Source organism: Esox lucius, chromosome 14 (genome assembly GCF_011004845.1).
Source record: "Esox lucius isolate fEsoLuc1 chromosome 14, fEsoLuc1.pri, whole genome shotgun sequence".
Lineage (NCBI taxonomy): Eukaryota > Metazoa > Chordata > Actinopteri > Esociformes > Esocidae > Esox > Esox lucius.
The window spans coordinates 26119363-26145094 of NC_047582.1; the positions used below are offsets into that span (position 1 = coordinate 26119363).

General features: G+C 41.9%; 1 protein-coding gene across 2 annotated transcripts in view; it reads left to right on the top strand.

Annotated features, from left to right (window-relative positions):
• Nucleotides 1-8753, top strand: part of col5a1 (procollagen, type V, alpha 1) — an 89114-nt gene extending 80361 nt beyond the window's left edge. Inside the window, exons 57-60 of one of the 2 annotated variants that reach the window (XM_010878281.5) lie at nucleotides 222-334; nucleotides 2653-2721; nucleotides 5519-5752; nucleotides 6122-8753. In XM_010878281.5, the coding sequence (XP_010876583.4) occupies nucleotides 222-334; nucleotides 2653-2721; nucleotides 5519-5752; nucleotides 6122-6268 (563 nt within the window). In that variant the 3' untranslated portion in view covers nucleotides 6269-8753. Of the gene's footprint in view, nucleotides 1-221; nucleotides 335-2652; nucleotides 2722-2794; nucleotides 2864-5518; nucleotides 5753-6121 lie in introns of both variants that reach the window. The other variant, XM_010878282.5, reaches the window with a different exon arrangement.
• Nucleotides 8754-25732: the final 16979 nt, after the last annotated feature.

Here is a 25732-nt window from a genome sequence, read left to right on the forward strand (position 1 = left end):
AGTGGAAAAGAGACCTCTTTAGCAAACTTTGTCGTTACAGCGAAATAGGGTTAGAAATGAGATTGGTCTTTAATGATATTGCCTGTCATGAGTGTAAGTGGGTTGTAAAATTGTCACTCTCCTCGAGTCTCGCTAAATCATGCTAATTTAAACATTGAATGACCTCTGATGAAAAGTTTAAAAAATGATGGTTCTCTCCCTCCCTCTATTGTCACTTAAAGGGGAATACTGGATCGACCCCAACCAGGGTTGTTCTAGGGACTCGTTCAAGGTTCACTGCAACTTCACAGCAGGAGGAGAGAGCTGCATCTTCCCTGATAAGAAGGCTGAAGGGGTAAGTCATATAGCTTGTGCATTTTACAGAAATCTTCACATTTATTGAATTGAACGAGCTAATGAATTCTGTTGGAAGGAATGTTACATGTTGAAATGTTTTGGGGTTAATGTAACTTGGGGAAACAAAATGCCGACTGACTACTTGCCATGACTATATCTCTGGCTATAATACTGTTTAATAAACCAATCACTGTCGACACTGTTCTGTCAACTGCTCCCCACTTCACTGACAGGTTAAATGACCCAGACTGCTGTGGATAAGTGAATATAACTGTAACTCTTCTTCCTTGGCCCCAGGCACACTGCTGTATATCAATGATAGATACATCTCTACTGACATGACTGCATAATCAAATAACAGCCCCTCTTGTGTCAATGCCCATCATGCATTCATATGACCTCTAGGGGACCTGCAAACTCCGTCAACTCTACTATGAAACAGTTGGCGTTGCAATGTCTCGGCCACTCATTCATTACGCACACACGCACGTACACACACGAACACGCGCATTGGCGCGCTGTTCCCCAGGTAAGTGTCAGCTGAGTAGCGCCGTAACGCTGCTGGTTTGTTGTGCGTGGAGGAGACAGGGCAAGGCTGGGCAGGGGCGTAAAGCACAGGGGAGGTAAAACAGTGTTAAGTCTGTCAGTGACGGGCATCGGGGGGGTCTGTAATGGCTTTCAGCTACGGGACATTTGAACAGTCCTGCTGTGCACTGAGACACACAGGAGCAGGAGTTTGCTTAAGCTCAGAATAATGAACCTGACCTTTTCCGCTGGGCAGAGGGATGGGCTACTGCTGCAGGTTATGGCACGCGGACAGAGACCCTGACATTGATGTCAACTGACATGAACACAAGAGGGCACACACACTAACTCAGACACACACACACACAGACACACACACACTAACTCAGACACACACACATGCACACACACACAAACACACACAGACACACCCACACAAACACACACAGACACACACACACTAACAAAGACACACACACCCACACAAACACACATTATCTTAATAGAAGCAATAGATAGATAGATAGACCTACAGACAGGTAGATAGATAGATAGATAGACCTACAGACAGGTAGATAGATAGATAGATAGATAGATAGATAGATAGATAGATAGATAGATAGATAGATAGATAGATAGATAGATAGATAGATAGATAGATAGACCTACAGACAGGTAGATAGATAGATAGATAGATAGATAGATAGATAGATAGATAGATAGATAGATAGATAGATGAAAAGAGAGAGAGGATGGGAGGGAAGAGTGGGAGAGAAGATGGGAGGGGTATCATTTATCTCCCCGCCATTTCCTGCCTGCTGTTGCCATGCTAATAGATCTGAAGGCCTTTCAAGACAGCACGGGGTGTTTAATATATGCTGCCTACCAGTGTTAAGTCATCGACAGCATTAAGCAACTAAGACGTTGATGACAAACCCATATAAACCCTGTTTTGGAGATGTAGCTCATTACGGGGTTGAAGTATTATGAAGTATTGTGTTACTTCATCACACTGAAGGTCTTTATGGGGTTGATGTGTTACGGTGTGTTACTCCATCACACTGAATCACTTCTGGACATTTAGTCTGAGACGGATCATAACAGGTATACAAGATGCATATATATATATATATATATATATATATATATATATATATATATATATATATATATATACTGTAGATTTTCTTATTGTGGATTATAAAGAAACAAAATTAAATTAAAAACAATTTACTACAAGTCAGACACTGAACAGCTTTTCCTTCAAAAGGTTATGCAGTAGTTATTTTGGGCTGTATAGTTTAAGTAAAACATTTAAAAACAAAGCCACTTCTTTTGGCTTCAAAAATTTTATCTTAACACCATGAATGCATAGTCTCTTGTGTCTGGTTACAGAGCAGAACATGAGGCACAGGGGTTCCCAATGGCCCCTCATTCCTGCAGTAGTACACTACTGTTGGCCAGGGTGTCATTTGGGATGCAGAAACATTCCTTCATTAATCACTCTCTGTGTTTTCATAAATATTATATCAGTAATTAGCTGCCAGACAATGTTTTTACAAAACGCTATTTGGTTTCACCCAACACTTCTGCAGGTCTGGTGGATGCTACGCAGGACCCAGGGAGGGAGGGAGGGAGGGCGGGCGGGAGGGAGGGAGGGTTCGGGGGGGGAATAAGAGTTGATCTGTTTTCTTTCTTTCAGGAGGCTGTACTGGCTGTTTTTCCGTCTTTAACCTTCATTTTTTGTCCTCCTCCTCCTCTATCCCCTGTTGGGCTCCGTCCATACCTCAGACTAGGCTCACATCCTGGGCAAAGGATAGTCCTGGCTCCTGGTTCAGTGAATTCAAACGTGGTAAACTGGTAAGCGTCCTGCCGACCCCCTTCACCCGGTCCCCTTCCCTTTTTCCTGAACAGCTCATCTCGTATTTTACAGAGCAAAATGGCAAAATGGCCCAAAGACACGCCAGGCTCTTGGTATAGTCGCTACAAGCGAGGTTCCCTGGTAAGTGGCACGCCTGCAGGTCTATGGAGGCTCAGCTGGGGTGACTCCTAGCTGGGTGTCTTTGGGCCTCAGGGCCCCGCATGGGTCTACGTTCTGGTACAGGTTAGTACCGGTTCTGCATAGTTCCCGTACTGGCTTGTACTGGTGATCTGAATGGCACTCTGGCTTGTGGTTGAGGCGTCAAAGCTCTGCATGGTTCAGTACCATAACGCTCCACTCCCTTTCAGTAAGACAAAGGCACCATGACGCTCCACTCCCTTTCAGTAAGACAAACCGCAGGAGGTGAAGGCTCTTCCATTCAGACTAGAGGGAGACAGTATGTGAGTCAGCACACAGCCAACCATCCTTCAGCACAACAAGCAGTAATTTGAATTAAATAAAAAGTTTCCATTGAAGAAAATCTTCGATATAAATCTGAAAAGTCCAGAACCAAAACACTTGTGTGTCAGTGTGGAGTGTCGGCATTGGATGGTTGGACAGGAGAACGCATCCACTCAACCTGTCTTCCTCTGTGGTTGGAGAGCAGCACCTAGTGACTGAGTGCCTTGACAATCTTGCACTGAAACACATTTTCTGTTCAAACACAGTTACAACACCTGCTCCTAATGGTCTCAGCATTTTCCAGTAGACTCACTCAAACCATATAGATAACTGCCTAATAATAAATAATGCGACCACTAACAGGAGGGTGTTTGGGGAACATTTTGTTCCCGACACAGCACACTCCTTTCAAACATCCCCTCGCTCATTCACGCTCACATCAGAACTATGGCAGCGAAACAGCGCTGATTCGATAGGAACACTCCAAAGTCGGGCACTAAGTCACATTGCCAGGGGCTTCTGGGTGATCAGACACTTTTTTGACTTGAGGCTGTTGATGAAGAGGTAACGTTTCAAGGGCTGGTTCTACATGCTGGTGCAAAGCGGGGGAAGGGGGGGGGGGGCTGAGGGAGGGGGGAGGTTGGGAGAAGACAGACAGGACCTGGACACTGAGGAGTGAGTGATGCCAATTCCTGTCAGGAGCTGATGTATGGACACTTACTGGCAATAATGGACATTGTTACAATCCCCTGATTGTAGGGTAAGGGTAAAATGTGTAGCTAATACAGATGCCCAACGTGTGCATTAGACTGGATTGCTCCCCTGGTCATCTCCAGTGTTCTCTTCCTGTGCAGTCCATTATTGTCCAGCCTGTGTTGGGTTGTGTGCGCGTTTGCTGGCGTGTGTTTGTGTGTGCGTGCGGGCGTTAAAGTGCATCCCCGCGCAAAACCCTTTTCATACATCAGCAGCGGTCTGTTCCGACGGCACGGCACGGACAATGCATGCGCTTGGCTCTTGGTCTCGGTCAGTCTTGTATGAAATAAAGAATGAAAGCCTGTGGAACTGACGACGGATCACAGCTGGTTGGTATGGAAACGGACCTCCTCTGTAATATCATTCTGTGGCGTCACACCAGACTGAAGTTCCCTACGCCATTGACCGGATGAGCCGTCGGTCAGGATTAGTCGGCATTAGTGCAACGTTACACTAGCTGGTTAGCCGTTCCCTTAAACTAGGCAAGTTAGTCAAATTCTCGACTGGAGACGCCGATTAAACCAAACCAGATTCATTTCAGACAATTACGTTTGTACGTCATGAATTATATAGGCGTATATCAAAACAATGCATCAATTTCTTAATTAAAATGAAAATATTCACTGGAGTTCTCTGTCTGCCTTACGGCACCACATACACACCTCAGGCACAGGCAGACATACAGACTCAGTACAGACAGACTTAATAACCCTGGCTGTCTCTTTCAAACCTTGTGTAATGGAGGCCTGATTTAGGTTGTTAAATTACATGGGAATTTGCTCAAAATTATTTTAATTTAGTATTACCACACCAGGATTGTATCCCAGAGTAGGGATTTAAGTTATTCTAGCTTTTGTCAAATAGTGCATCTCTTTGGTATATTCTCCATAGAGTGTAACCAGGGAGCCTTGGCCTACATATTTCATTGTAAAGGACCTCGCCGGGACGCCTCACTCCCTCTCTGATATACTGGATCCCCTCGTCTGATTTGTCGCCTGGGGAGTCGTGAGTGTGTACTCCTCACATAGTCCCACCGTGAATTATAGGTAATGAAGCGTAACGTGCGCTCTGGCGTCGGGCCGCCGTTGATCTCCTCGCCCGCCCCCCCGGGGAGCTGCAATGACTGATGGGGGCGAAGGGGTGTTGCTGCGCGCTGCGCCCAACCGCTGAGAGGCCGTTTTTATTGCGTGGCAGCCGCAGTGCCGGAGACGGGGGCCCGGGAGCGTTGACGCGTTTGAGCGACGACGTGTCATCCGCCACCGCGTTCCTGCGGCCGTTAAAGGCTGCGCTCTGTGAAACACGTTGTCAGACCACGCGTGCGGTCTCAGACCGCCAAATTGGAATTCAGTGGCACAGGCGAGAATCTCTCCCTCCCGGGGCACCTCTCCGTTGGCCAGGATGGCGTGGTGTGTACATTTCAGTGTCATTTCGAGAGGAAGTACAGTACAGCGAAGCCACATTGATTCTGAAAGGGCAACCCAATCCATAAACAGTGCCCTGGTTTGAATCAGAGCGCTACTCAAAGCTAGCGCGCCAATGAAGACGCGGGGTGATGGTATGTCCCCTCTCCTTCCTGTCTAGCTGTCGTACGTGGACGCGGAGGGCAACCCCATCGGCGTGGTCCAGATGACCTTCCTGCGGTTGTTGAGTGCTTCCGCCCACCAGAATTTCACCTACAACTGCTACCAGTCGGTGGCGTGGCATGACCAGGAAGGGAACTCGTATGATAAGGCCATCCGCTTCCTGGGGTCCAACGACGAGGAGATGTCCTACGACAACAACCCCTACATCAGGGCCGTGGTGGACGGCTGCGCGGTGAGTGGCTGGGAGGGTGGGGAGAGTGTGTGTGTGTGTGTGTGAGAGAGAGAGCTGTCCTACGACAATAACCCCGACGCCAGAGCAGTAGTGGAAAGCTCTGCAGTGTGTATTGGAAGTGGGGGTGGTATTGTGTGTGTGTGATAGGATAATGTAAGGGCATTATTTATGTGTGTACAGTAAGTCATTAACCATGGGCGGTACATTGCGTGGGATGAGTTTAGAAATATGAATGTGAATAGAAAGCCTGTATATCCTTTTCTGCTTGCTTAAATTATTTACAAGAGCAAGTTGTGTACTGTATATAATACAATATATACATGAAGGCCATTATCACTGTCTCACTGTTCCCCCATCTCTGTTTTCCAGTTGAAAAAGGGCTATGAAAAGACAGTACTGGAGATCAACACACCAAAAGTGGAACAGGTGCCTTTTGTTGACATAATGTTCAACGATTTTGGCGGAGCCACGCAGAAGTTTGGATTCGAAGTGGGTCCTGTCTGTTTTGTCGGCTAAGACTTTACTGAACAAAATGGAGAAAAGAAAAAGGCTTTTTTTTCTTTTCTTTCTCTCTCAGAAACAAAACACATGAAATGAATAGGACAATTTTTATTTGTGTAAAGCATTCTGTGTCCAAAAAGTAACAAGTACGAATAAAATTCACAAAATTCAAGATGACAATATCGCAGTACATTTCTCTAGGATTTCATAGGAATGATCAAAAACAGCAACCTTGTAACCTCAGTGTGCCTTCTCCATCACATGCAAGTTTTGAAACTGGATAAGTCAGATACTACCAACCCTCTCCACACCCTGATTCCCAGCCCCCGATCCCAGACCACCACCCGCTCCCCAGTGCACTTGGTGTAGATCCAGTCAGGTTGTCTTTTAGCTGGTCCCCCGCTCATTTTCTTAGGTGACCATGGACTACATCTAATGAGGCAATTTGCTTATTTGTTGTTGTTTTTGTCTGTTTTTGTTTCATCTCCCTCTTAACTCCAACTCAGAGTACATTCATCGGTTCATTCATTCATTTGAAAAGCTTTGTTTTGTGCATAATTATCTCCCCATTCTACTGAATGGAGCTTATATATATAAATATATATAAATATTTTTTGTATGTTTGTAAGTACTTTCTGTATATTTTTCCTGGTAATGTTTATTGATTCTAGCTTCAAAACGTGCATGTGACCATTTAAAATGAGATGGTGGTTATCGGAATACATCACATTTGCAAAGTACTGAATTGGACATGTAAATTGGACATGTAAATTGGACCTAGATGAGGAGTGCTTGTTTTGTTGCTGCGTGTGAAGCACACCTTATTGTAATTTAAGAACCAAATGAAAATAAAATACACAAGAAAGCTCTGCACTGCTATGTGAGAGTTGATTTGCATAAAAGAAAATGTGTCAAAAGAACAAAAAAAATAACATTCCTCCTCTTCTTGTGTCCTCCTGAACGAAGTGCCTATTTTGGTGGCATTTGGAGATTTTATTAACTTAATAAACCGCTTTTTTATCTTTTGTTTCCTCCAATACTTCTTCAACACATATTTCTACTCTATCAAACTATATATATATGCAATGGGAGATCACATTTTAGAGAAACACGAGAAATCAAGACTTAGGTGCTATTTTTCCTTCTGTGGTGCTATGATATTTTCTACTTTGTTATCAATTTGAAAGTTCAGATGGTGGTGAAGGTATCCTGGGCCATTCACTACCCTGTCTGTCCCTGACCCACTTAGCCATGACCTCTGACACGTCTTCGCTGCATTCTTATTGATGTCCAGAGGTCCAAGGGTGTTTTAATGCATGCCAGTTTGCGTCATATTCATACATAGGTCAATTCAGTATTTTCTTTTATGTGTTTTTCTGCTTCCAAGGTCCACCTGGAAACAACCGTAGCAGTGTGTGATCACGCTGCAATTTAGCTGGATTGTGCTAATAGAAATAAGATTGTACTTGGTTTGCCGAATGTGATGCCGAATGTGGTGCTAACTTTCTTAGATTTCTTTACAAAGGAAGGGAAATGGTAGATGTCATGCCGCCATGGTTGGGTGTCATTGTTCCAGGACGGTGCATTATTGGAATGGATCTCAGTGATTAGTTTTATGTGCAATGGATCAATCTTTTTCCACTTTTTCAAGCTCTTTCCTGCTTTCTCCCCCCTTCCGCCCTCCCCCTTTTCCAAAGCACATGGTCAAGGAACAGTTTGGAGTTTTGCTACCTGAAACCCTCCGTTGTCTTACCAAAGGTTATATGTAAAGCTTTAAGTCCCTACGTGGCAAGACGTCCACTAAGTATTTCTATGCCCACTATTTGAAAACGTTGCAGAATATTTATATTCTTATGACATTCGGATGTCATATCATTAGTTGATTATCACTAAGTTAATTATCACTAATAGTCCACCAGATTATCCATTTATCTAAAAGGAGGAAAAGCCAGATGAAAACTTGATTTTGTATTGTTGTTTGGGTCATCTGATTTACCTGTTTCCCCTTTTTAGCCCTAGTTATCCCCTTTGTACAAACTATGCACTCTTTCTGCTTTTGACCACTACAGCATCTACCACAGAACTTTTGACTGTCCTGTTGTGTTTTTTGTTTTTACCTTCTACATATGTGACTTGAACCTTTTCTGTTAAGATTGCTCAATAAACGTATTGATCGTCAGTTTTTAATTTTCATTTAGGTGAATCATGCCAAATTTAACGTTTGCTCTCAATAAAAGGACAAAACATCTTTGTAAATTTTCAGAACCAGCAGTAATGCTGCCAAAATAAAAGTTTTTTTTTGTTTTTGTTTTGTATTTGTTTTTATTGTTTTATGTTTGTATGTTTGTTTATTTCGTTTGTTTGTTTTTACAGTCTTGTCAAACCTGTGTAATAAAGGATAGAAGATATATTGGTTTTTATGTCAATAAATTCAAGTTTACTGTGGCCACCCACTCTTGTATGTCTTTTGAAGCATTAAAACCTATCTGTATGCATGAAATTTTAAAGTTCTTTTCTCTTGATGTTATAGTTTAGAATGATGAGATCACCAGTCCATTTTTTATTATTAAATTAGGTAGAATGCTAAAGTGCAAAATGCTAAAATTGAAAATATTAATGTCCATAATTGTGAAGTAGAGAGAGAACTGTGATATTGTAACTCTCTACCCAAAGCCAATGTTCATTTGTAGTATATTTATTGTATTATTTAAAAAAATAAATGTAATTTGATACCATAGTGTTACTGGAAGGCCCCCTCTTTATCTGGAAATAGAGATTTTATTAAAAAAAAATATATATATATCACAATTTGTCTATTTTATTAGAGACATTTTACTTTAATTCTGGAGTCCCAATAACACTGGTATTATGGTATCTTACTCTGATCTAATAGTCAAATGAGATATGGTCAAAAACATAATATGGATACAATTCATCTTTATGAATCTTTTCTCCTTCTTTCAGAACACTGATTGCCTCTTGGAGTATATGTGAAATTAAACGTGAAATGTAACATGTTATGTTTGAGCCACAGTTGGTAATGATAGGCTCCACAGTTATGAACAGCAAAACATTTTATATCAAAGAATTCCACATTTTCTCCTTCTTGTGGCTTCCAGATCTGTACTCTGTTATGCGTCCCACCACACACAACCCCTCATTAGAATGAATATGCATATAAATGGACGTATGCAAATACGGCAGGGACATACTGTAGCTGCATGCATATTTAATGTAGTGTTTACAGGATGGATGTATCTTCATTCACAACACTGTATCTACAGGAGACATACTGCTACTGGGTAAACCAACACAGAGAATAAAACAGAAAAAAAGCATGCAGAGTTACTCTTATCTTTGTTGGCCTTTTGCAATCTTTCATTGTGTTATGTGTTGTTTGTTATTGGTCTTAAAGCATTCTTACGGTTTCTTGAGAAACAATGTTAAAAAGATTTCATTTAACACAGTGGATTTCTAACATGGTTCCTGAACACAATGTTTATTCAGTCCATCTTTCCTGCTCCCCATGTCTCTATCAAACATCCTCTGTCCCTCCATGTCTCCCTCAAACATCTTCTGTCCCTCCATGTCTCCATCAAACATCCTCTGTCCCTCCATGTCTCTATCAAACATCCTCTGTCCCTTTGTCTCTATCAAACATCCTCTGTCTCCCATGTCTCTATCAAACATCCTCTGTCCCCATGTCTCCATCAAACATCCTCTGTCCCTCCATGTCTCTATCAAACATAATCTGTCCCTTTGTCTCTATCAAACATTATCTGTCCCCATGTCTCTATCAAACATCCTCTGTCCCTTTGTCTCTGTCAAACATCCTCTGTCCCACTGTCTCTATCAAACATCCTCTGTCCCCATGTCTCTATCAAACATCCTCTGTCCCTTTGTCTCTATCAAACATCCTCTGTCCCACTGTCTCTATCAAACATCCTCTGTCCCACTGTCTCTATCAAACATCCTCTGTCCCTTTGTCTCTATCAAACATCCTCTGTCCCACTGTCTCTATCAAACATCCTCTGTCCCTCCATGTTTCAATTAAACATCCTCTGTCCTCCATGTCTCTATAAAACATCCTCTTTCCCCATGTCTTTATCAAACATCCTCTGTCACCCTGTTTCTGTCAAACATCCTCTGTCCCCCTGTTTCTGTCAAAAATTGTCTATTTTGCGCAACATCTCTTTGTAGAATGAAACAGAGGAAAGCCAGCTGCGTGGGATCAGAAGGACTGGAGAGTTGAGGAGGTCCTCAGTGGGTCAAGTGCCTCCAGCAGGAAATGTTGATAAAACCTTGGGCTGATTACCCTGAACCTGTGGATTTTGGGTAGCTTAAACAGAGCCAGTCCATTCATTCCAAAACCAAGCCTGTCTATCCTACTGACCTACTTACATAGGAATCAGATAGCAGAAAGGGGGAATCAGATAGCAGAGGGGGGAATCAGATAGCAGGGAATTTATCATAGTACGATAACCATGTCTTCACTGACTAAAGCTGATTGGGAGTCTGCATGTCAGATACTTTACTTTTCTGAATTGAATATTATAAGACTAGCCACGAGTGTACATGTAAGTCATACGAGTTTGTGTCTGTGTGTGTGTGTTTGTCTTGTGAGGCCATGTAAGAAATGAGAATTCCCCATCACTCCATGTTTTATTAATATTTAACAGGGCAATATCCCTGCTTAACTTCTGTGTTCCGGCCCCAGTCCTTGACATGTCCATTGTGATGTTTGCCATAGACTACAAACATACACAGACATAGTGACCCTGTTCTTTCGTTGCACGGTGTACTTCTTACAGTAGATGAGGCTCCCCCGTGTCTATTTGTCTTGTGTTCGGAGCAGCAGCCTCTCCCCAAAAAGGAGAAAAGTGGGGAGGGAGAGGAGGGAGGTGACAGAGTATGTTTGATGTGGAAATAAGCGTCAGACAGTCGGCTTCTGATGTTCTCCCCAAAGAGAAGCAGGTGAATTACACATGAGTTTTGGACAAAATTAGAACATTATTCAAATGGGTGTATAGTAGCAGATCAGCATTACCATGCATAGAATGAATTAGTCCAGGCTCTCCCTCTCTTTCCTCGGCTCCTTATTTGTTATTGTCCTGGGGAACACAACTAGAGGCTTCCAGAACTAGAGACGGCAACACATACCACCAGAAGTCAAGAATGCTCAGGCATTTCTGTGGATCTGGACATTTCAAGATGGAGAAAGCAGTAGAAGGAGGATAATATGATTGCGTTGAAGATCAAAGGTTACTGTCACCATGGAAACAAAGGGGGGGTTCATGATGAATACATCAAACAAACATTACCAGTGACGCTGTCCTGCAGCCAGCAACCATCTGTTACCTTGACACAGAGTGGTATGTTCCATTATCCCAGGAAGTATTTGGATATGAGCTCTGCGATCTCTAGCCGTGCAGGTACAGATACATTCCATGGATGTGAAACTCGACATCTGATTTTATCACATTACCTTGTATAACTGCCAGCAGGAGGAGCAGATGATCTACTCTGTCTCTCTCTGCCTCTTGTTCTATTTAGGGCAGAACTTGGTCCATGAAACTTCCCAGGGGACTGTCAGATCTTCTTGGTCCCTCGTACATGTGACCAGCGCAGCAACATGCACCTCCTCGTCAGTATCCCTGCAGACACTGGCAAACACTTAAGTGAGTAGTCTGATTTTAGCCCTTTGCAACAAACCTTCAACATATTGTCATCTCATGGTGGATTCATATCCATTGAATGGTGTCCCTTTTTCCGTTTTAGAAGAGGCAATATGGCTTTAATATCCATTTGCAACATGAACTATATCATCGTAAAAAGTACCTTTAGATCTTAATGTTCCGTTAAGTGCCTACATCTGTTGTTGTCATCATTCACATTTTTCAGGGATGTGTTTTTCAATCAACACCTCCCTTTGGATGCATTTTCACTGCCTGAAGTTCTTCAGGAACTTTGAAGATCCTGGACGTTTGTTGTTACGCCCCACATTGTATTAGCGTATTCCCTGCCCCTCCACACCATACTAACTGCGCCCTCCCCCAACAGAGAGTCTAGAAGGCAATTAGGCATCACACCTGCTCCGAAGACAAGGTTAAGCTTTATTCAGCTGACAGAATGGGGGTGGTGCACTGGGATAGGGTTGGGTTTCAACCAGGATGTGAACATGAAAAGTTAAGCTTAAAGATTTTCCTGTGTCTGAAAAACGTTACGCTCGATTTATACTCGATTCAACTTTATACTCGATTCAAAACACTTTTTAAAACAGCTTTTTTTTTTTCATCACAGAGATTTAGGTGGTGAAATGATTCCAGGCAATATTAGCTATATGTTTTGTCACATAAACATCAGGTGAGCGACTTTGCCTTTTGGACATTGCTCGACCCAGGCTCAAAGACAAAACCGTATTCCCATTTTGACAAGAATGTCGGGCTGCGAGGGGGAACTCAACAGCCCAATGTCATGTTAAATCACTACAAAGGTGGCTTCATAATATTATCAAAACCCACCATTCCACCTTCATTGCATATTATTATTGTAATTTTCTTAACATAAGTCCTCGGAAATTCCTTCCCTGAATTGCATCTAATGTCTTTGGGATTACAAAAGGCCAAATAGACATTTTCACACTAACTTGTACATTGCATTCATCAATTTACTCTAGAGTCCAGATTTCTACTTCGAAATGACTCCATCTCGTTTTCTGGCTGCGATTTAATCAAATAAACCACAAAGGCAATAGCTGACACATGGGTGGTTTGGCAGTGACTAAGGTGCACGCTGGTCACAAAGCCACACCTGCTCCGCTCACGTTTGAAACTCAGAATGGGAACATGCAGGCTGCGTAGCCCATCAGAATAATGAAACTTAAGTAGAAAATGATTAAACGAAATATATTGTTTCATATCAGCCCAACTGGGGTGTAGAATCTGCACAGGTTTATTACCACTGTGACTCGGTGTATGCGAGGATTGTGACCGTAATGACATATGGACCTTTACTGCAGAGGCCATTAGGAAATGTAACATCTCTAACGCAGAGATGTTACATTTGTCATTCCCTCGGTCATCGCCAAAATAACTGACATGCAGAAGTCAGCTGAAGCAGGGCTGATTGAATTGGGCCCTTCGTTTCTTTTCCATCCCCATCCGGTTGTCCCCCAACACGTGCCCCACGCCCCCAGTCCTGTCTCTTTCACTAAACTCCCTTCTCTCTCTCACACACACACACACTTCATCCACCATTAAGCCTGTCCTTTTTAGCCATGTTAACCCTAATGTCTTAAGTCTTCTGCTCGACTCACCTCCTCCTGTTGCTAAAGTGTTAAGTGTGTGGAACTGGGAGTTGTGAAGCCACAGTCCCAGCATCCATCCACAGCCATCCATCAGTAGAGTGGTGCTAAAGTTTAAGTGCATTTGTCCAATAAAAACAAGAGGCGAGCCATCATTAACCACTTAGCCTCCTAGTCCTAGCATTTGTGAAGCCCAGTTAACCTGTTATGCTCAGAGTGTTAGGCCCTTAGCTAATGCCTACGGTGTTTGGTGAGATTTCGTCCCAAATGCCAGGAAATGTCCTCTACAATGCACACTTCTGACCAGGGCCTTTGGGGTCCTGATGAAAGCCTGAGGCCCCAGGTCAAAAGTAACACTCTCATAGACGGGAGAATGCTCTATTTTGGACAAAACCAGGGAGATCTTGCTAACCACTAATAAATGCTGTGGAAATCAATAAATCATTAGATGACAGTGATATCAGTGTGACCGGACTGCCCTCTTTCTCTTCATTGTTTCGTTTCCAAAACAGACTTCCCTGCACTCATCCTGGAGACATTCCGTGAGCAAACAACGTTATATGGTGAGCTCTTAAGATTGATGTACCGACAGTCCAATATCGTCCAGGTGAATTCAATACCAGAGATCGGTCCGTGTGTCAGTGATGGTTATTAAGGAAGACTGCTCTCTCTGTGCTTTCTCCACTCCCTCCATCCCTAGCAGATGGACTCGGTCCATCAGGGCATTAACAGTGTTGAACAGATGAAATTACCGGAGGTTGGAGAGCGATGTTTAATGAGGCTGGGAAAGAGCACATCTATGGAGGGGGAGGCGTCATTGCTGTGGTGAGACTATTGTCAGCTCATTTACATGATCCAGCAACTAGTAGCCACACGGTATTAATAAGATCCACAACGGTGGGATTACCATATCTATTTTGGAGAATAGTAATATCAAAGCAAAAAGTGAATACTTCTCTCTTCTACTAGATGGTGGAGCAGCTCTGCAGCAGCTGGACAGTTCAAATACACCAAGTGATCAAACCATTTCTGAGTGTTGGGGCACTTAACTGAATATTTTGTGATGTTGGCTTAGCTGGAAAATGTCACATTCCCAACATTGCTTTTATCAGCTTTAAGATGCTAGTGACAAATGGTAAAATAGAGTGCAACTATAAAAGGTTCCTGGACTTTTCACGCCAAAGACATCGCCAACACATTCTTGTTTTCGCTCTCTCGTGACACACACTAAAAGGGACACACACATTGTTTTTTTCATGACAGCTTTTTATTTAAAACTTAACCTATTTATTTAAATCAAACCTCTAACCATGAATGTAACCTAAACATTACTCTCAGTCGCTATAATCCAAGTTTTATACCTACACATAATCCTACCCTCAACTTATAAACCTAACCTTAACCCCTACCCCAAACCTTACATGTAACACATAAACCCTACATGTAATATCAATAAATTTTTGTGAATTTTGGTCTTGATAAGGTTGGAACAAGTACACAGAAACACAGACAGATGGAGAGAGCCAGCTGTCTCTCCCATACATCAAATTGAAAGCCTCACTCTTCTCAAAGCTATGTTCTCTACAGAGACAGTCCTTGACTTCAAGGCCACAGAAAGCAGCCTCCGGCCTCCTAGAACCGACCATGGCCACATTCTCTGTTGCGGAGATTCCACTGACTGTCAACTTTCAAAGCCTGTCAGTTGATTTGTATTCTCTTGCACTTGTCATCAGATTGTCATGGAATTTTATTCCTTTGCAAGGTAAAGCTTTGTTCTTCCCATTCTTTTGATTGACACTTCAGTTTGTCCTCTTCTGTCCCTGTTTTAAACCTAAAACTGAAACCTCCTTCCGATGCAGCAGTATTGTATTTTGAGAGTTCAACTGTATTCAGGGTGCTAGGGAATTGCATTCATGCAGCAGAACAACTTCAGAATTTTAGAGCAACATAGCAAAAAGATACTGCCTGGCCATGACTCGCTCCCTATTGATCGATCTCTCCCTCCCCATCTAATTCCACCACAGCGCCCTCCTCCACCACTACAAAAGCAACCTGCCAAAAAAGATAAATAAAAAAAGAAGAGATGAAATGATATGTGTTTATGGCCTCTGCTATCAAAAAACAATATAAAGACATGACTGATGTTTGCCAGATGCTCTGGACAGATGAGTCAAAGGTGGAGTTTTTTTGGCTGCATGCCAGATGCTGTGTGTGTCAAATCTAAACAGAAGAACAGGAAAATAAAATACCAACCTTAAAGCATGGGGGGAGGCATTATGGTTTGGGACTGCTTTGCTGCCTCAGCACCTGGACAAATTGTCATAGTTGAGTCAACAATGAATTTCGTACTGTTCCAGACAATTCTGAAGGATAGTGTGAAGCCATCTGTTGAGAGAAATAGATATACGGAAAGAGACTTCTATTAGATTTGGTATAAAATCATTCCATGGGATGCCAATAATGGTGAATTTCTGAAGATGTTTTTTGTATCAAAAATAAATTAATCTCAATAGAAAGAATAGATATCTGTACAAGGTCGAGTAAATAATGATTTTTTATACCATTTTTTTGCTAGTCTTTATGGTGGTCAACTAATTATATTTTTCTATTCTACCGAAGACCACGGTGGTATGAATGAATCTGAACTCCTTTGGGTATAAAATGTCCAGGATGTTAATATGTCTTATCTTTAGTCTAATGATGAAAGCGTTATGTTAAAGTGCCTAGAATTGCAGGAAAATTATTATTTGTTCCCTACTTATTCCCCCTGAATGTCTACATGACTTTTTCAGCCTTGCCAGTTGACATGCTAGTGTAGTCACAATTAAATAAAAAAATACAACGAAAAAGGTTAGAGGCTAGGTTGAATAGAGATCCTCTCAGGGTTTTGTATAGTCATTCTTTCTTGTTGGGCGCTGTCTTGTCCTTCTATATCTCTCCATATAGTTCTTTGAGCTTTCTAGAGGATGCGTGTGGTCTGCACTATATTTCGGCTCAGTGGGAATTAATGTTGTTGGAGAAGAAGAGGAATGTGTGGGTGCCTTGGCCTGCAATGAGTCTGTAGCGTCGTCGGCTTGAGGACTGACAGGGAGAAAAATGAATCCAATGGAGGTAAACTGACACCACTCTCTCCGGTCAATACAAACATTACTCTGGTCTCACTCTGAGGACACCTGTCAAAAAACCCACCTCAGCCGGGAGAAAGAGAAAGGGAATGAGGGAATGTGGGGGGAAGGCATATTTATATATATATATAAACATCTCTATATATATACACATCATTAATTTTAACCCTTCGGTTCCTCACTCAAAACCTTCCTTTTCTGCTTTTTTGTCTAAGAAAAGAAAAAGGTGCAGTGATTTCACAATTGTATATCAACTTCCAAGCGTGCCTTACAAGGTCCATGAGGAAGTTTAAAGCCTGACAGGTTGGTGCTTCACCAGCACATCTCTGATCACTCTTAATTTAATCAAATGGGAGTGTCTTTAATGGCCTGTTTCATCTCAGTTTGGGCCACACGGATGTGTCAGTCACCATTAACCGCCATGGCAGACAGCTGGGAACATAGACTGTCAAGCACAAGATATTACATTTACAAGGAAGTTGTTTCATCATCAAACACGCTTACATCAAACAAGTCGGGCTAATGCATGTTTAATGGATACATGGTGATATATACACTGTATCTTACAATAATTTAACACATTATCTCGTTAAACTGTCACACAGACACAGATGGCAACAAATTGATCCTGTTTGAAATTTTTCTTTTGTTGAACAGACATTAAACAAACTGACCAGGAATCATCTAGAAATTGCTTTTTTTCTGTCTGAAACAAATTAGCACAAACAAACAACATGTAAAGAACATTTTGAAAATTGTGGCATAAAATAAATGGAAAGTTGAGCATTGAAACCAATTCATGGTGTTCTAGAGGCGAAGCGGTTTTACCCGATACTAGATTGATGTACACAACTCCATTGATGTCAGCCCAATGCACTTAGCCTGAAATGGTATGTGTGCTCTGACTGACTCAATAGGTTATTTGATCTACAGTATGATAGCCTCCCCTGCATTTTATCCACTACATTGCACAGAAATACAAATCTTCTGTCTTTTCTCTTTTAGTTCAGTCTCTTGAACCTGAATCAATCTAAGTACTATGCTTTTAGTTCCAGACAATTAATTAAGGTCTGTTTATTTTCTAACTGAGTGATTTACTCTGTCCCCTTCTCTCTTTCCTTCCCTCTTCTCTCTTTCTTTATACCTCTATCTCTCCCTTCCCTTCCAGTCCTCTCCATCTCTAACCCCTTCTCTCTTTCTTCAGCCTTAACATTCTCTTTCTCTTTCTCCCCTCTCTGTAATGTCTCAGTCAGTATTGAACGGTGAATATAGGGCTACACAAGCTGTAATATGTGCTCTCTCCCTCTCTCCCTTCATCTTTGTCTCATCTTTGAACAGGACTCTTATACAAACACGACTGACATCTGCACACTCAAATATCTGCTGTGGCGTTGTATAGATGTCCATTTTGGAAAGGAGGGTTAAAGGAAGTCTTGAACCCATGCTGCTACTTGCTTAATTACACTGTCAAACATGAAATAATCAATCCACTCCGTCAGCAATTTGTCAGTGTCAGGCTACTACAAAATGGTAGATCGTTTTTGTGTGTGTGCCTCGCTCCCTCCCGCGTCCTCTTTCCTTTCCACCTCGGATGCTTTGGCTTATTTTGGGTATGTGTGCTCAACCCCGCCAGTGCAAAGATGTGTTGTTCCACACCTAGGACAGGTGTGCTGTCGGCACCTCCCTCATTTACAGGCATTGAATCCGGTTTGTTGGGAGTGATTATGACAGGTTTGTTGACTTGGTTCTGGCTAAAGCTTATCAACTAAATCATCAAGCAGGACAAAGCAAGAATAGGATTGAGTTACAATTAAGACCATAACACTAATAAATGATAACCAGATAAGTAAGGACCAAGTAACTGAAAATGAATCGAAACAGGAAGAGGAGGGATTTCTTGAGAATAGAGCTTGGGCCTTGAAAGGAAACAAACAAACAAAATCTAAAAAAGCATTTTAAAGGGATTTAGAAACAAAATGGACATAGAGTTTGTGTACCATATTTATGTGTGTAAAACAAATTGAAAATGTATAGTTGTAGTATTTGAAATTGTATTATTAACAATGAAATATCACAGCAACGCTTGGTGGAAATACAGTATCTTGTGGGGGAAAAACATGTGAATGTACTCTCTGGCCTCAAGCAAAGTTAGACTCTATTTAGGCTATTAAAATATGAGTATGGATCTCAACCCCAATATATGTTCATGTCATGGTCAACAATCCACTGCATTACAGGGGTGTGTCCTTCAGCATTCTGTTGTGTTCCAATGACCTCTTTACAGCATCTATTGTTCCAGTGTGCATTGTTTAGAGGTCACCACCGAGAGGAAGATGGATACATTCTATAAGCATTGTTTTATATACCTTGCAGAAATCTATGCAGAAAATAATACAACTGAGTGAAGAAGAAAGAAATTCAAAGCAACTTTTCTCAGAGGATCCCCTGAGAGATTTGAGGACAGACTATGTTATAAAAGCCAAAAGGGAATTCAAAGCTGAACTTTTTTACACAGATTCTTAGCATACCGGACTATAACAAATTGAATCTTAGAAAGTTAAACAATGCTGCATTTGTACATTATTTCCACACGCTAATTTATCAATCAATATTCATTAGTAATGACACTGTGATGTTTCAAGTTTTGGATACCAGTCAGGATAATTTCACTTTGATCAAACAAACCCCTCTATCAGCTATAATGCTACAGCTCCCAATTCTATTCTGCCCCAGAAATCCTTAAAGCTAATTTCCATCCCATGGCTACTACAAGTCTCAGTTCTGAGCACGCCTACGTCACACATGGCACATGCTTTAATATCTCTGAAATTAAGCAGGACATGCCCAAAAATACTGTAAGAAAGGTCAACATAAATATTAAATAAATACTTTTATTTTGCTGCCGCGCTGTGTATGGGGAGCCGGCCAGTATGAGTGAGAGCCCGACCATTGTTAAATAGCGTAGTGGTTAGAGACGCTGTCTGCTGCACAGGATCGGGTATCAAATCCAGCTACCGACAAAACAAATCACGATTAGTTGAGAGAGAACTAAACCTTCACTGGCTACATGCTTCAGTAGCTTCATATAGTAAGCCAAAAGTAAAACAGTTTATGGTTATGTTGCAATGCAACGACAGGTCTAACATCATAAATCGTGTTGGACTCTTTGTTTTGAAACACGTTAATCTTTCACCCGGGAAGAGCAGGTTAGAGTGAGGGCAACAAAATATATTTCTCTCTCCCAACCAATCCACTTGATATATCTTTGTGAAGAAATAAGTTAACTATGCGAAAAACACTCAAATTTATTATGTTGATTTTTACATGTATAAGTAGTCCCCATATTTTTCCCACCACAATTGTACACCACATTAGGATGTTACATGACTCTATGCTACTGGGTGGCTTAGTAGTCAGAGCAGCAGTCTCTACACACTGTGATTTCGCCTGAGTCTATGCTATTGCGGCTATCTTTTTGCTGGATTGAGTGCATGTTTATGTTGTGATGGACGAACTGCAACTGACACGTCTAACATCATATATCACTTGACGGTTTGGGCTGTGTGTCTTGAAACGCAGCTCTCTCACTCAGGAAGAGCAGGTTACAGTGAGGGCAATGAAACATTCTTCAACTTTGTTTTTTTGTTGTTTGACAAACAGGTAGTATACATATTTTTGCCACTACCAATGTTCTTAGAGTTCTATACAGACAATTAATATTTGTGTTTCTGTTACTCCTTATTGTAATGGAACAAGTGAATATAGTTACCTGAAATCATATCATTATGAAAATCGAAAATAACTTGCTGATGGTCATTGTTTTCATTATAGGTACTGTATACTGTAGCTATTAGCTATCCATTTACAGTAATCCGTTTATAATTTAACACATTAAATGTATATTTTTGATACACAGATGGCCATACACTAGATTTCGGATTAGCACAGGAACAGAGTATTGGCCACTTCTCACAACAAAGCTGGCATTGGCCCATAAATAGCTGCTCTTCAAACCCCCTCCCTTGTTACCCTCAATCACTTCTACTTTCAGCCCGGCCTAACTAGGATTGCCTAGTTTCTCTTCTTCTACCAAAAACAATATTTATAGACTCCTAGCAGACTTAGGACAGTCAATGTTGATGTATGTGTCTTGTGAAGCACATCTAATGCTGTCCTGGTTCTCATTAGGCTGCACCCTCAACCAGGATCCTACCTAAATCCTTATGTGCCAGAAGGAACGCACTCTTATACCACGATTTCGCTCATAAGCTCCCAAACCACTAGGAGCCGCTACAGCGCACCCCCACCCCCAAACCCTGGATGGTGCTGGCCAATTGCAGCACCCGTCACAGGTCTCTGTTGCGCACTTGTGCAATTGGGCTGTACGCTGCTAGCAATACTCGGCCCTCATTCAGGGGGGTTGCGGTTGGTGGGTGTCCCTTTGGTTGATGCCTGGCAATGTGGGTGGGTGGATTTCCTGCCTGTTGGGCCCTGTCCGGGGCCTCCCCCGGGTAGGGCCACAGTGTCACCGGACCCCCTCGTCTCAGTTCCAAGGTGTTACGCTGCTATATTATTGTGCTGGGGGATATGAAGAATGCACTACTAACTTTTCTCAGTCTCCTCCAGTTTTACATTTTAGGAGGAGATGAGGTCCTGGTCCACACCTGCGGATTACCTGGTTTGGGGGGCCCGTTGCTGTCCCTGTCCTTGTCCACCTGGTCATACTTCTGACCTAGTCTAAAATCAAATAGACTCTGGATTTAGCCTAGAGAAATGTATTTATTATTCCAATTGGACTCTTAATATCTCCCCCGGCACAGCCAGAAGAGGACTGGTCACCCCTCTGAGCCTGGGTCCTCTCTAGGTTTCTTCCTAAAATTCGACCTTCTTAGGGAGTTTTTCCTAGCCACTGAAATTCAACACTACTGTTGTTTGCTCCTTGGGGTTTAAGGCCGGGTGTCTCTGTAAAGCACTTTGTGACAACTGCTGTTTTAAAAAGGGCTTTATAAATACATTTGATTGATTGATTGATGGTAGCCTTTGTTATTTTGGTCCCAGCTCTCTGCAGGTCATTCACTAAGTCCCCCCGTGTGGTTCTGGGATTTTTGCTCACCATTCTTGTGATAATTTTGACCCCACGGGGTGAGATCTTGCGTGGAGCCCCGGATCGAGGGAGCTTATCAGTGATCTTGAATGTCTTCCATTTTCTTATAATTGCTCCCACAGTTGATTTTTTCACACCAAGCTGCTTACCTATTGCAGATTCAGTCTTCCCAGCCTGGTGCAGGTCTACAATTTTGTTTCTGGTGTCCTTTGACAGCTCTTTGGTCTTGGCCATAGTGGAGTTTGGAGTGTGACTGTTTGAGGTTGTGGACAGGTGTCTTTTATACAGATAACAAGTTCAAACAGGTGCCATTAACACAGGTAACGAGTGGAGGACAGAGGAGCCTCTCAAAGAAGAAGTTACAGGTCTGTGAGAGCCAGAAATCTTGCTTGTTTGTAGGTGACCAAATACTTCTTTAACTGAGGAATTTACCAATAAATTCATAAAAAATCCTACAATGTGATTTTCTGGATATTTTTTCCTCATTTTGTCTCTCATAGTCAAAGTGTACCTATGATGAAAATTACAGGCCTCTCTCATCTTTTTAAGTGGAAGAACTTACACAATTGGTGGCTGACTAAATACTTTTTTGCCCCACTGTAATATCTATCATTATATATATATATATATATATATATATATATATATATATATATAGCTTATTTCAAATAAAATATAAAGTTGTGAGTCAGATCATGCTTACCATGGTGTTTGATCAACAGAAATAAGGAAAATGTTCATTTCTCAGAACGTTGGTGTGACCCTGGGGAACACCCAGGGTGCTCAGAGTGGTGACCCACTCCTGCAGATCTCATGCTCAACAACATTTGTCCAACCTTACCTCACACAGTGAGCAGTGCACATGTCACCTGGACTATTGTAAGTCACTGTTTGTTGGTCTCCCAGACTGTGTCATCCAATACTCCAAGAAGAAATAGGATACCAGCTTTCATTTCTCTGAGATTCTCTGTCATACCCCACATCCGGAGGAACTTCGCAGAGAAACTCGCCATGCGCCACCTCCACGCCCCCAAGGGCGGCATTCAGGAATAATTGGCAGACACAGTGGCCTTCCAAAGTAATGACTGGTAAAACATTTTCAGTAACAAGTGCAAAACCGTAAACGTTTTTGAAAATGATTGATTTAATTCATTGTAATGCATCTTAAAATGTAGACATTTGAATGAATGAATTCATTAAGTACATTTTTAATTGATTTAGAGTCATACTAGAAGTATTGGAGTAAAAATTGTCTTGGGGTTGTTTGCCCATCCGGCACACACTGATGCCCTAAAACCCAGGAAAGGTTATTATGCAGAATCATTATGTTTTGCACGTTTCCGAGGCTTCTTGTCTCTGTGTGATAAAGCTGCTGAGTGTGTTGTATCAAATGCCTCTGAAATCCCTGAAGTGCGTCATTAGAAGCATATAATACAGTTAACCCCAGTCCACAACCATCCACTCCGAATCATCAGCCATGTACAGACACAATATACCTCAAGATTCAGTCTGACTAAAACCAAAGGGGAATCTGGGAAGATCTGATAATGGACCTATAAGAGTACTGTGTATAAAAAATCACTGACATTTGTAATTGCCTAAATATGTACACAAACACTACTAAATAAAAGCTGATCATCTATACTTTGGAATCATAGTAATTGACTTCAAATCCAAGCTTTTGGGGCAAAGAGACAAAAAATGCTTTAGCCAAAACAAAATCTGGAGATCTATTTTGCTCTTGCTATCTCAGTTAATCAGTCAGACACCATCGGGCGTGGTCTAGGCAGGTGGGGGAAATGTCTAAAGGGGGAATGACAGAGCCGGGTGCCTTAGACATAATCTATTACCATAGATACTGTATTTGAAGAGTTATTAGTCATACTATTGAGAGAGAGTTCTCACTTGAAACAGCAGTGTAGCACGGCTGTACTATATTTTTTCCTAGCATTGGGAATAGAAGTCGTAAACTTAACAGGATTTAATATGTGGGGCGGCTGTAAGTCAGAGAAGCTACCATTAGCAGAGCATGCTCTAGGCCAAATTCAATGGCACAGCCATAAGTCAGCTAATGTTTGGGTGGGATATTAGTTGAAGGCAAAATGGCATCCCACAGCAAGGGTTAGATCATCTAGATAAGACCCAGCGCATGCTATTACATTAAAATCCTGTGGCTGACAAATCAAAGAGACTGGCAACGCAGAAGTAAGAGAGAGAAAAAATGAAAGTTTTGCTAGGAATCAAAGATCAGTTCATCCATCTACTGCGCCTGAAGGTTGTTTACCCCACTTGTCCCCCATGAGAGGAGCATCACGGGAGTATGAGTATAGAACATTCAGAAATGTGGGAGCATTTTCCCTGGGCACTCTAGGTAAAGACAGCTCTGTGGTTTTCCTTTGCTCTCCGAACCTGAAATATAGAGTTTAAAACAGAGCAGCACACTGCATCTTAGCTAGCAGTTTAGATGCATCATTAATACATGCATGAAACAGAGAGGGAAAAGGCTATTATAAAGTACTGACCATAGCAGGGTGTATGAGAGAGAGAGAGAGAGAGAGAGAGAGAGAGCAAAAAGGTGCCAAAAATAGAGTGAAAGAGTGAGAGTGATTGAGAGTGAGTGAGAGTGTGTGAGAGAGAATATTAAAAATAAGGACTGAGATTTGGTGCTACGAATAAAATGTATTAACTTGAAAATAAATGTACTCTTCTTGCACATTAATGGTTTGTTCAACACAATGAATAATATTGAGCTCCTGTCCCCCTTGAGCTCTTGTCCTTTCTTCCCACATATTTGTCACCTTTTTCAAAAAACATAATTTCTTCAGGCAAATCTGTACCGCCTCCAGCAAATAATTACAATTGCATATTTTTGAAGATCCCCGAGTGCATCTGTAGAAGGAACAGACGATTGATGACTATAACCAGACGTCATCAACATTCCTGTGATGTCAGACTGGGAACCAAACACCCAAGGGATGACAGAGGTAAGAATCATGTGCGGCTACATCCCAACTGTCTTCCCTTGTCCAAAGCTGTACAAATGTCCACTTCCCATCATGTAAATCCTATATATTGGTGTAGGGAGTCTCACCTATTATCATGACTACAACCGTAATGGAGTTTGCATGCGAAAACACATTGACATAAGGATAAAGAATTGGCGCACATCTTTCTTGTCTCTTCTCCCCAGCCTCCATATTGGACCCTAATCCTAGCCCATCCATATTCTTCTCATTTGTCTTGGCTTCCTGATTTATAAAACCCGTCATGGTTGCTCTGGAGCCGCGGGGACTTTAGGATTAACTGGAGGAGCTGGAAATGAATCCACAGAGTGTTGCACACCTGACACCCCACTAGCCCAGATGGTGCCGTGGTTGTTTTGCCTGCTCTCTACACGCACGTGCGTGCGCACACACACACACACACCAGTTTGTATGTCTATCCTCATGGGGACCAGAAAATAGAAATTGCATGCTCCCTTGCCCTAATCTTAACCCTAAACCTAACCCTAACCTTAACCAAACCCTAATCTAACCCTAACCTTAACATCAATAAAGTAACATTTATGCCTAAACTTTACCTAGATGTAATGCCTAACCTTAACCCTGAACTTAACCAACAACGCCTGGACCTTAAAGAAACCCCAATTCTAACTCTAAAATGAATTGTATGACCCTAAATCTACACCCTGTGCCGGAAATTGACTTTTGCCTCACTAGTCCATTGAGACATTTGGTTCCCATGAGTACAGTTACACCTAAAACACACAGCCAATGCGATCTAGGTTTATGTTTACATGTGGGGATCATATCTTCCCAAAAATGTCGTCCTCACAAGGTTTTTGGCAGTTGCCAACTACAAAACATTTGATTGTCAGTTTATAGAAATTACAGTAAGGCATAGTGTTAGTATTTGGGGTTACTTTAATGTTGAGGCATTACAGGTTA